Source organism: Palaemon carinicauda, chromosome 1, assembly GCF_036898095.1.
Source record: "Palaemon carinicauda isolate YSFRI2023 chromosome 1, ASM3689809v2, whole genome shotgun sequence".
In the NCBI taxonomy this organism is placed as follows: domain Eukaryota; kingdom Metazoa; phylum Arthropoda; class Malacostraca; order Decapoda; family Palaemonidae; genus Palaemon; species Palaemon carinicauda.
Genome location: NC_090725.1, coordinates 22,462,804 through 22,475,609, shown reverse-complemented (window position 1 = coordinate 22,475,609; position 12,806 = coordinate 22,462,804). Strand labels below are relative to the sequence as shown.

General features: G+C 34.5%; 1 protein-coding gene across 2 annotated transcripts in view; it reads right to left on the bottom strand.

The window, feature by feature from the left end:
* LOC137647243 (uncharacterized) overlaps positions 1-12,806 on the bottom strand; it is a 194,367-nt gene that overhangs the window by 25,845 nt on the left and 155,716 nt on the right. For both annotated transcript variants that reach the window (XM_068380642.1, XM_068380633.1), the window contains exons 15-19: positions 12,622-12,732; positions 10,558-10,765; positions 5,005-5,139; positions 2,300-2,471; positions 1,981-2,077 (exon numbers count right to left, since the gene is read on the bottom strand). In XM_068380642.1, the coding sequence (XP_068236743.1) occupies positions 1,981-2,077; positions 2,300-2,471; positions 5,005-5,139; positions 10,558-10,765; positions 12,622-12,732 (723 nt within the window). The remainder of the gene's footprint in view (positions 1-1,980; positions 2,078-2,299; positions 2,472-5,004; positions 5,140-10,557; positions 10,766-12,621; positions 12,733-12,806) is intronic.

Sequence of the window (12,806 nt, the reverse complement as noted above, 5' to 3'; positions counted from 1 at the left end):
CTGATTACCTCACCGTCTTGTTCACCTAGGAATTAGGTAACTGGTGGTTAATCGACAAGGATGAATAGCAATTATGGTAGAAAAAAGATACGGGACTTGAATTTCGTCCCTAAAAACTAAATGAAAACCTGGAGTAGGTAGGTACCCTCCCTCTCAACCAGGGAAAAAGGGACCATAGTGAGAAAAATAAACATAAAAGGTTAAAGGTGTCGGGTTTCAGTTCCAGTTTAATCACAATGGATGCTCTCCAGAACGTCAGCCGGGCAAGCCCAAACCCCCACTGTGGTATCCAAAGCACAGCAGTGGCCTCCCCAGTAAACAGCTTAAACTCACAGACCCAGATCGATCAGCCGCCATGCGAATGCCAGGCAAACACGTTACCACTGTACAAGCTAAAAGTAGCTTGTTTTAGATACAGAAAAACCTGAAACTTTGATTAACAAAATCTGTTCAGTAGAATTGGAGGAAGGATATATAGTTTAGAAGTGAATTGCATAAAGGACCTCTCAAGACAGTCGACTCTGGAGACCATATTTTCTATAGAGTTTCTAGGAATGTGATGTTCCATATGCACTAGTTTGTTGAATAGCAGCTATAGCTCTTACCTAAATTTGTCATGAGACAAAAATGTAAATGATTGGGGTTAAAACTGGAAGTTAGTGGTTACCTTATAATAGAACAGACATGGAGGGAAGATGGAGGTAAATGTTTGGTAAGTGAGGCGACCTTACAGAGATACAAGTATTCGGTACAAAAAGGAACTAATCCTATGAAGATCTCGTTATATATTCTTGGGAACACTGCACATAGACATAAGGAGTGCTCTATTTCAGAAAGAGATTATAGGAAGTCCAATGAAATGTACAGGTGGCTTCATTAATTCCGGTATACTTCATGGGAAAAAATGAAGATGTCAGTGCACCAGGGTACCGGAATTAATGAAGCCAACTGTACATTTCAAAGTATGATCTTTCGTTTCTCGTGTAATGAAAAAAAAAGAGTACTATTTTTCTTAAACTATTTAAGCATCACTGAATTACCCGTTAGTGTATTAGACAAATGTAGATATGAAACTGGTTTATGACAACTAAAAAAACCCAATTTCGAGCTACAAATTGTCTGAGCATGGATATTGGACCGTAAAGAAATATGGTTTGAACAGTGGAACAACGGGAGATCTGTTGACGATCACTTTAATGTAAAAGAAGAAAACATAGGAAAGAGGCCATGTCTTAAAGGGGCACTTATCAAAGGTATAAAAATTAGAAGCTGTAAATTGCCAGTCACGCCAAAATAATTTAGTCTTATAAAAAGTAAGGGGTAGATGGAGATGGTTTGGACATGCTCTTCGCAATCCCCAAGAGAGATTAGTTAAACTTTTATCTGGGCTCCACAAGGCACTAGAATAGTTTGAAGACCTAGGCCTACATAGCTGAGGACTATGAAGAGTGAAGTAGGAGATGATGAATGGAGAAGTATTGATTTAAATGCTCAAGATAGTGACGACTGGCAAAATCTAACCGACGCCCTTTGCGTCAATAGACGTAGGAGGAGATGATGACGATGATGAAAAGTGAGAAAGTTCAAGGGAAAGAAATAAAAAAAGATGAAAGTTGGGAGTTTTTCTGGAGCCTATCAGATCCTTTGGAAAGGTTCCGAGAAATACTTGAAGCTTCCCCAAAGTGCATTTTAAAAGATGGCCAGTTTTGTGTATGATAAGAGATCATTAGTCGGTAATGTTTTATGATAAACTATGTTAAAAACAGATGTTTTGATAAAGCAGATCATTAAAGATATTTTTAATGAGGTATAAATTTCATCATGAATAAAGTGTAAAATTGTAAGGAGAATGAGGAGTAAATGAGAGGACGAACTGCGTGACCGTATGGTTGACAAAAACGAGGACCTTCCTTTTAGCTATCAAAGTTAGTAATCAATAACTGCGTAATGATTTAAAGAGTAAATGTGTAACATACTTACATAGCACATTCTTCAGGCGAGAATCCAATTACCACTGGACCTGTAGTATTGATAGAAATCCCTCCAAGCATAGGGGTGTAGTCGGATAAATAATTTCCTGTTGATACAATAATGACTAGTTTAGTGTTTTTCGTAAAAAAGGCATCAAATGCGTCATGGATATGTGTTATGGCACAGAAAGGAAGTTAATTTTACATTTTATAAATCTACTAATACGTGAAGGAAGTTAATTTGCGTCGATTTGTAGTTTTCCCTAGATCACACTTCTTCTTTCAAAGAAAGAAATGCTGTGTGGCAATGAGGAAAGAAGGATACTCACGACTATGGATGTAACAATCGGCCTTCGACTCGATACGAGAGCTGTTTATCTCAGCAGCATGTTGGCTGTAGAGGCTACACTCGCCAGTCAAGGAGTTGTGGACGATTGTCTCGCAGTTGAACTCCATCCAAAACACACAAGCTGACATACAAGCAACAACCGACTTGTCTAACTGTTGAGAAGAAAGGAATAGCATGACAAATTCAGGGGCTTGTGGCTTCATTCCTACAAAGCATTTAAAAAAGAAAGAAAAAAAAACAGCTGACTCGGGGTTTGAGTTGTGCGAAAGACAAAATGAGGTGCTTAGTATATTTCTTGGTGAAGGAAAATAATTAAAAGTTTTGTTTTTATTTTGATTTTTAAAGAGTGAATTATAAAAGCAGTCTCCATTATATGGGAGCAGAGAGAGAGAGAGAGAGAGAGAGAGAGAGAGAGAGAGAGAGAGAGAGTTATTCATGAACGAAGAAATATTTGGATACAAATTACACAATTATTTCTATAAAATCAATTTTCTTTTTAAAAGGCCTTTTTCGGTTTCTATGACACTGTAGGCAATTTCCGTGTAGGCCTGTATGGAAACATGTAAGGATGTTGTTTGTTTTCGAGAATGTGCTTCAAAAGTTGTCTTGATATTTTGTTCGTAGAAACAACGCAATATTTACAGAAGTACGACTTATTTAATCTGCTAAAAAGTACTCCGGTAATCATCTCGGAATATACCTTTCTTGGATAGTTCTCTTGTAAGAGAGTATATTATTATTATTTGTAGGTAGTAGGTTGGCCAGGGCACCAGCCACCCGTTGAAATACTACCGCTAAAGAGTTATGGGGTGTTTCGACTGCCTAGACAGTACTACTTTGGATCCTTCTCTCTGGTTACGGTTCATTTTCCCTTTGCCTACACACACACACACTGGCATTTTCTTTACATAATCTCCTCTGTCCTCACACGCCTGACAACACAGATTACCAAACAATTCTTCTTCACCAAAAGGGTTAACTACTGCACTGTAATTGTTCAGTGGCCACTTTCCTCTTGGTAAGGGTAAAAGAGACTTTAGCTATGGTAAGCAGCTCTTCTAGAAGGACATTCTAAAATCAAACCATTGTTCTCTAGTCTTGGTTAGTGCCATAACCTCTGTACCTTGGTTTTCCACTGTCTTGGGTTAAAGTTCTCTTGCTTGAGGGTACACTTAAGCACACTTTTCTATCTAATTTCTCTTCCTCTTGTTCTGTCAAAGTTTTTATAGTTTATATAGGAGATATTTAAATTAATGTTGTTACTCTTCTTAAAATATTTTATTTTCCTTTTTACCTTTCGTCACTGGGGAATTTTTCTGTTGTAGCTCTTGGGCTTATAGTATCCTGCTTTTCCAACTAGGGTTGTAGCTTAGCAAGTATAAAATAAAATATTTTAAGAACAGTAACAACATTAAAATAAAAATATTTCCTATATAAACTATAATTTCTCATTGTAATAAATCTTGGCCAGAAGTTTCTTGCATTGCTCTATATCAAGTACAGTATATATATATATATATATATATATTAATACATATATATATATATATATATATATATATATATATATATATATATATATATATATATATATACTTTTTTTTTCTTTTAATGGAGTTTCCTGCGCTGTATGACCTCCACACACTGGTAGTCTCTATACAATATTCTATTATGTCCTTTAGTCATCTCAGTGGAATTCTGTATATTTTAGACCCCATGCCATCCTCTTTCAAGCAATTTCACATCGCAATATCAATGATCGAGGACGAGCCATTTTCTCCTCTCGTTTTTACGCACTGCTTCATAGAAACCAACGTATGGAGTTTTCGTCCTACATCTGGAGTGGAGTATTTGCCGTTTGAGTGTTTGCGTGTTTTAGGAAGCATCACAGTTTATTCAAGAGATGGAATCTGTCTCCTTTAGTTGCTCTAAAATTGAATTGGATTTTCGTATGATTTTACAAGAAGCATCATTAGAACTAATATGTTAAATTACGTGGAAAGTTTATTAACTCCGAAACTCAAAGTCTTTCCGGTAGATATGGATAAATGTAAATAAGAAAGTACTCGATAAACATTCTATATTTGAGGCAAAGAAAGTATACCCTCCTCTCCGGTAGTGTATCTATTTATCATAAATATGAATATTTTCAAAATTATTAGCTTTCACGCTTTGACAAAAATAAAAACAAAACAATACAAGGGATTACCTTAGGATCGCATTTGTATCGGCTAAATTTTAGAGACCATAACTCATTTTATTGTTATGAAAAGCATGAATGATTAAATGTATTATCAGAGACTTGAGTAATAACAAAAACTATTAATCATTAATAACATGAGTATGTTTAGATTCCATATTATTGCGATTCATAGCACGACCACTAAACAATGCTGCTATGGTCCTTATTTACAAGTCAGACAAGGTAGTCACATTCACATTTAGATTTTTAATTATAAAAAAGGAGGAAAACTATATTTTTTCTTACAGTAGGATCACAGGACAATATAATGTACAAAAATATATGTATTTAAGATGAAAAATAATGAATCAACAATGTAAAACCTCTAGTTTGAAGGCTGTGTAGGTAAAGACCTACATGAGAAAAATAACACGATTTCAATAATATTGCCGTATACTATCTTGTTTATTTGATATAGAACAAAATTGAAGTTGCCAGCTTACCATTACAATGTTTGCATCCGGATTCCTGATTGTATGGTATCGTTCAAAGGTATAAAATTGAAATCTGATGGGGTCCAACGGGTCCGGTGTTTTGAACATGATGTGTTGCGTGGCTGTGAAATTCACTTCGACTTGCTGGAAAAGAAAACGTTAGAAAATATAAATAAAATCTTTAACAAGAATGTACAAACACGTAATTCGTATATATTTTTACTTACATGTTATTTTCGACTGTAATTTAGGTCATTATAATGTGACTCTTCGCTAACAGTTCTTCTTTACTCAAAAGGTAAACCACATCAATGTAATTGTTCAGTAGCTCTTATAGAAGGACACTCCAAAATCAAACCATTGTTCTCTAGTCTCGGGTAGTGCCATAGCCTCCGTACAATGGTCTTCCGCTGTCTTGGGCTAGAGTTCTTTTGCTTGAGGGTGCACTCCGACACATTATTCTATGTTTCCTTTCCTCGCTGGGCTATTTTCTGTGTTGGAGCCCTTGGGCTTATCGCATCTTGCTTGTCAAACTATGGCTGTAGCTTAACAAATAATAATAACAACAACAACAACAACAACAACAATAATAATAATAATAATAATAATAATAATAATAATAATAAGAGCTGTGCCTATAATAACTGCTCTTTACGATTTACTTCGTACCCCTGCTACACGCAGATGATATATTACCTGCCATAGCAAGATATTTATGGGGAGGACAAGTGTAATGAGCACAAGACACTGGAAATGCTGTTTTTAATTAGCACGATAAAAGTAAAAGATACCAAAGTTTATTTCAAGTATAATTAATTTTCTCTAAAAAAAATATAGGTATTTTCTTTGTCGTATCCAATTTTGATGGGTATAGATTATAGCTCCTTTTATGTTTTTTATTTATTTATTATTTTCCTTTTTGTATATTTCCTTTTTGTGGAGTTCATTTCATGAGCTATACCATAATTTACGATAAATCACACAGAAGAGGAATTAGTATATGAACAATACCATCGTGTCTGGTAAAACATTGATTTTATAACTATTCAAGGATTGAAACAGAAATAAAACGCTGGCTTCCAGTCTTAACCAACTCTTGGGCGTCTTCCCAAGACTTGCAACTCAATACCTACTGGAATTCGTGTATTTTGTCTTTCGTACATCTTACTGTAACATACTTATCGGCTAGATCAAAGTTCAGATAGATAGATAGAGAGAGAGAGAGAGAGAGAGAGAGAGAGAGAGAGAGAGAGAGAGAGAGAGAATGATTCACTGAGTTGACCGAACACATCCTCTACTGTGCCATTCAAGGAGCAGGGAAGTTTTTTTTTTTTTTTTTTTTTTTTTTTTTTTTTTTTGATAGTTGTCGGTGAGCTTTATTGCACGAAGTGCTTGTCTACAAGCTGATGTAGGTTCCATCTTCATGTTTTCATGACCTGCATCATAATTCAAGGTTATTATTTATGGCAGTAATAAGAGTGGCTACAATGGTGGTCTCTTAACTTTTTGTACACCATAGCTCACTTCTGGTATTCCAAATACCCATGATCCACTGCCCATCCGATTTAGAATGGACTTTTAATGAATTAACGAATAAAATAAGAGTGAAGTATCATTGCAATTCTAAACAAAAAATATTTACGTTGTTATTATATTTGTTCTGATTTGATTTAGGATAGAAAAGTCTGAATCGCACAAATTCGTGGAAGACAATGTTTTTGATTCATGGAAGCTTTGATATTGCATATGATGTACTTCCTGAGGCTCAAAAGTCATGTTCAGAAAGTTCTTAGAACCAATCTTTTTCACTGCATCAAATCAAATTTTAATGGAAATGTAATAGGTAAATAGAATAAGATAGAAAATAAAAATATATGTATCCAAATCATTTTTTTCGCATCTTTCCATTCTACCGTAGGTCTTAGAAGAGAATTCTTGGGCTTTCATAACCAATAAAACATGACGAAAAAACTGATCCTTATTATGGTCTTAGGATTTTGGTAGCCTATGCAAACGTCCTTGCATAATAACCTGCTAGACTGCGGTTCGAGACCTGCTCAAGGTCGATAGTTTCTTGTAGTGTTTGCAACCTCACAGTTTTTGTGAGCTAAGGAGGAAGGGGGGGGGGGGGAGCCTATAGCTTTCCATGCTGAGTGATTAGCAGCCATTTCCAGGCCATCCCTGGTCCCAGCTTGGGTGGAGAGGGTGCTTGGGCAGTTGGGCCCTGATCGTATGTAGGCTCTATATGGTCAGTCTCTGGGGCATTGAACTTTGCACCTTCTGTAATTATGGTATCCAAAAGGTGTAGACGTCTCTGTCTCTCCGAGGTATAGAAATTTAATAGACTTCAATATTATAGGATCATCGTTATAATCCGACAAAATGTCTAGAATATACTTTTATATGAAACATCTAAATGACAAACAATGAGTGTGATCCTTGACTTTTAATGGCCAGTCTTGGCAAACGGGGAAATGGTGAATTAAATCATAAATATGAGTTTCCATGTCGAAATATATTGCCCTTACGTTAATTCAAGACTAAACAATCAACATGAAGATAACAACTTTATGACACTGGGTTGCTTATTAAGAAAGTGAAGAAGCAAATGAAAACTTTAAGACTAGAAAGTTTGTTTCGCAAGATCTACAGCAGTGTATTGCATTTAATATCATGGCAGATTCAAATAACGCAGTTGGGCTTAGGTCTCATTGGTTTACGAATAGCTGTCACTTAGTTTCATTAATCTTATTCCTTTTCTGTTTTATTTATTTATTTATTAATTCATTTATCTATTTATTTTTTTTGGGGAAATACTTCACATCATGTAGCGGAGGGTTTAACGATCTAATAATAAAAAAAAAAAAATGAGTAGGTATATATGAACATCGTCCTCTGAGTGCTTGAAACACAAACTCAGAAATCTTATTTTTGCGCGCTTCAAATTTACTACTGTATACCCCTTATTTTGGGTTAGCTTGATATGTTTCCTATTCTAAAGAAAGGCAAAGGTAAAGGTAAATTTACGTATTTGATAAAATCTCTCTTTAACCTCCAGCATCCATGTGTGTAAGCCTATATGGAAGGCGTTCAATGTTTTTAATCTGTTGCTCTTAATATTCTTTCTGTTTTACCAAAAATGAGTCGCAGTTAGTGGAACATGGCATTATTAAAGACAAATATTGAAACGCCTCCAACTGACTACGATAGGTCTTTCATCTCAATAATCTTTTTAGTGTCGAGATGTTTTCTCTAGGTACAAAATAATTAATGCTTCACTTTTGATTTTAGTTGCATTTTTTATGGATATTCCATGAATAACTCTTTCAATTTTAACGCTTCCAGCATGTTTAAAGAGGATCATTAGTTTACTCTTACTTGTTTACTAATTACCTATTCCCTGAGTCTATATGATTGTGGCTCTGCATGGCTGTATGTATGTCTATCTGTCCAAGACTCCAAAGAGTTCACTAGACATCGCTACGAACTGATTTTGGTGAAGTCTTGGCGAACAGACTCGCCAGGTAATCTTCACAAAGTGCTTATCGTTTGGAAGGAATTAGTCGAAGGTTAAAGATCAAAGGGTAGTTTTCAGAATTACAAGAAAACCTACGAAAGGTTATGAAAATAAATGAGAATTTCCATCAACTAATGTTTCCAAGATTGATAATTTTGAGAAATTGGTCAAAGGTAAAGGATAAAGGGGAAGGTCACAGTCTTTGGAAGTTAGAAGCTTCGCTGCCTACAAATTGTGATAAACACTTCATATTGATGAAATACAGCACCAACTCCGTAACGTTGAAGATGAACAAATTTACTTCTATAGGTCAAAGGACAACAGTAATTTCATTGCTAATTTCTTTATTATTATCATCGCTTCTTCTTATTATTATTATCATTATTATTAGTATGCTGTCACGTTCTCATAGAAATCAGAGTAATACAGTACACACCCAAGGGCCACAATAGGGAAATCACCTAAATACGGAAAGATAAATCAAACGTACAGAAAAAATAGAAGTAGATAAGAAAACTAATAAAAATAGCCTAAAAACTATCTAAAAGACAATAGATGGATGAAATGAAAAAACAGATAAACTTTGAAATAAGACACACGTTAATGTAGGCAAATTATGTTTATTTACTATGACTCTTAAAGATTAAATATCAAGATCACAGATATTAAGTGATCATTGGAATGCTTTAATTTTGTGGTATCCTTTCGTATAGTTAAATGATAGATCTTATTTTCTAAAACACACATGTACTCAGCATATGTTTATACAACAGTTGTTAAGGGTAGAAGAGCCTCTTTATCTATGATAAGCAGCTCATTTAGCAGATCACTTCAAAATGAAATAATTGTTCTCTAGTCTTGGTGTAGTGTCATAGCCTCTGTTACTCTGTACCATGATCTTTTACTGTATTGGACTAGAGTTCTCTTGCTTGATGGTACACTTAGACTAATGTCATAGCCTTTGTTACTCTGTACCATGATCTTTCACTGTCTTGGGCTAGAGTTCCCTTGCTTGAGGGTACACTTAGACTACTATTTTATCTGTTTAATTATTTCCTTTACTCATTGAGCCATGCTAGCACCCTATTGCTTATAGCATCCTGCTTTTCCAGGTACAACTGTAGCTTAGATAGTAACTGTAATAATAATGGTCGAAATGTGAAATTTCTTGTGGTTGAAATTCTCTCTAACCTGACAACTATTTGTGATAACCTTTTCACATAAATGAATACCAGCAAAAAAAAAAAAAAAAAAAAAAAATCACATTAATTCAATTCATCAAGTATTTTCTTTCGATGTATAAAAATAAGAAATTTTGAGTTCATTTATTAATTAATGATTTTTTGTTTGATAATCATGTGTCTCGAATGGTTGAGCTTCTATCTCAATCTGTGAACACGTCAATGCTCATTCTATTAGTTTCATTATACAAAAAAGATTTTTTCCCTCTCAAATTATAGAAATAAGCCTTTTTGTTTATTACATTTTTTAGGCTTACTTATTTTAGACGTCGTTGGCTCTGAATTTCTACAATCAATTCATTTTTCTCTCATCTAAAGTTATTCATTGATGGTATTGGGTTAGAAATGTCTTTCTTTATCATTTTTCTTTGTAACGTTACATTACTGAAAGGAGCAATTTTCTCTATTCAATATTTCTGGTGAAGATTTTTTTCAATTTTCTCTTTTTCCCACTTCCGTAATTTTGTTTCAATTTTGTTGTCATTAAACAAAATACGTATGAACTAAAACATGTCAAAATTAAATCACACTGGAAGACCCGACAAGCCGGCATCCCACTTCCAATTTTGTAAATTACAAAAGAAAAAATACCATCGAATGGAAAATCATTACACCCCCATCACACACACGCTCACACGAGCGCGCGTGTAAGTACGCACGCACAAGCACACCCCCCAAGAAAAACTTAAATGTTTATATATCTAAAAATCGTCTCTGATATTTCACCATACTGAAGCTAGTCATTCATGATTCACAGCGATTCGGTTATGTAAAATAATGGAACATGATTTAAAAAGGTCTTACCACATATTTGATCTTAAAAGTGAACTTCCCAGCTTTGATATAATCCCTGAGCATGAGGTCGACCATAGACGTAGGAAGGTCATCGAAGGTCTGATTTTCACGGTTGTCAATCATGTGTTGGCATGTGTAGTTCTTGATTTGGGGTCCCTGTACATCTGCGTTGTTACTCAAATAACAGGTTCCATGTTCTTCACAAAAATGGAACGATCTGAGGATGGAAAGGGGAAAATCAAGTACGGTTTTCACTAGTTATGAAACGCTGGTCGCAAGAATCGGTGGAAGATTAGACATTGCTTCGTAAAAAGTAAATAAAACTTTATGGAGTCACTGAAAAAAAATTAAATCTCAAATTGCTTTTATTCATCATGAAAAATATCTAAAATGGAGTCTTAGAGGTAACGATAAGGTACTCAACACATTATCATCATTATTACAAGCTAATCTACAACTCTAGTTTTGAAAAGCAGGATGATATAAGCCCAAGGGCTCTAACAGGGAAAAATAACCCAGTGAGTAAAGGGAATAAGCAAATAAACTACAAGAGACGTAGTAATAGCAATCACAACCTTTGGATTTCTATTATTAAAATAAAGAAGCTTAGACTCAAAACAGCTTCACATAACCTTTCAGACTAGACCTTGGGATGGATAATATTTTCCATAGTTACCTAATAAGAAAGATATGACAGATGTGCTGCGACTCAAAATCATCAAGGAAAAGGAAAAGTCTTTCATTCAGCTCACTTTCAAAATATCACAATACTTATAGAGACACGTTAACTCGATTTTACTCATATCACCTTTAAGCAAAGCATTTTCTTTAACAGTTGGAGCAATTGAATTGTCATATGTTAAAATGTATTAGTTTATTATTGTCAGCCCTGCATAATGAATTTTCAACCCAACGTTGATTATGCAATTATTTTAATAGTTTTTCTTGGGATGCAACAAACTACAGTTTTAGTATGGTGTGAATCACTTTCCTGATGAGACGACGGTTAACATCATATTCACACGTTTGTGTAATGATATGATCTAGCTCAGGAGTGGCCAACCTTTTGTTTCCCCTGCACCTATTTTTTTTTTTCACTTATAATTCAGATGCGCCACACTATGGTGATTTGGATATATTTGGAGGTTATACATACACTCATTTGATATATATATATATATATATATATATATATATATATATATATGCATATATATGTATATACATGCATATATATAAATATATATATACATACATACATATATATATATATATATATATATATATATGTGTGTGTATATGTGTGTGTGTGTGTGTGATAGTGTGAAGTATCATTATTATTAGTAATATTATTCTTTTTTTTATGAGAAGGCATGTTTTTTCTTTTAATATCTCTTGGGTATAATGCGCCACTTGTAATCGTGCAATGCACCACTCTTGGCGCAAGAGCCATAGGTTGGCCACCGCTGATCTAGCTTCATTGTGTCCTAGTTCAGCAAAATGCGAGCCACTTTTTTCAGTCTACTAATAAGCCAATAGTATCAATTACGGAAGAACCAGCGATTGGCACTAAAACCAATACATTACTTAGGATTTTCTCATGTATTGTTATCACCTGGTGGTAGTCAGTATGCTGCCAAACTCCTGCCATGCTAATCAGTAATACTTGCGTAACACTAAACAAGTGTTCAGCACTAAAGTCAATATAGATCAAGTGAAGGATGTCTTGCGGCCAAGGGATTGGGCTAAGCACATTTGGAATAACAACAAGGAATATAAATTGAGTAATTTTGTTTTGTTCTGTAATAACATTCTAACATATATCTATCTATCTATTTATCTACCTATCTACCATTTTATCAAGAATCAAACACAGGGAATGAAGCAATATATATGTGCTTGTTACATAATATAAACAGGAAAAATAGGTGTTGATATTCCAATTACTATAGGTTACATTATTACAAAGGCACTATTTAATTATAAAGAGGAAATTCGGTTGTGTAAGTAAAGTTATCATGGAGAATGAATGCCCATTCAATAGGAAAAATTTTCCAACATAGGAAGACCTACTTGCAATGAATCATCTCTTCCGTTGAGCACATCTGAGCACACAACTCCAAATAATCAGCTTTGTATTCCATCTCATCTTCGCCTGGAATTTGTAACGGCTCATCTGGAATCCTGTGAAACAAGAAATGAAGGAAAAGATAGAGAGCAGCACCAAAGGAAAAAATTAACAAATGCATTGTATGAGA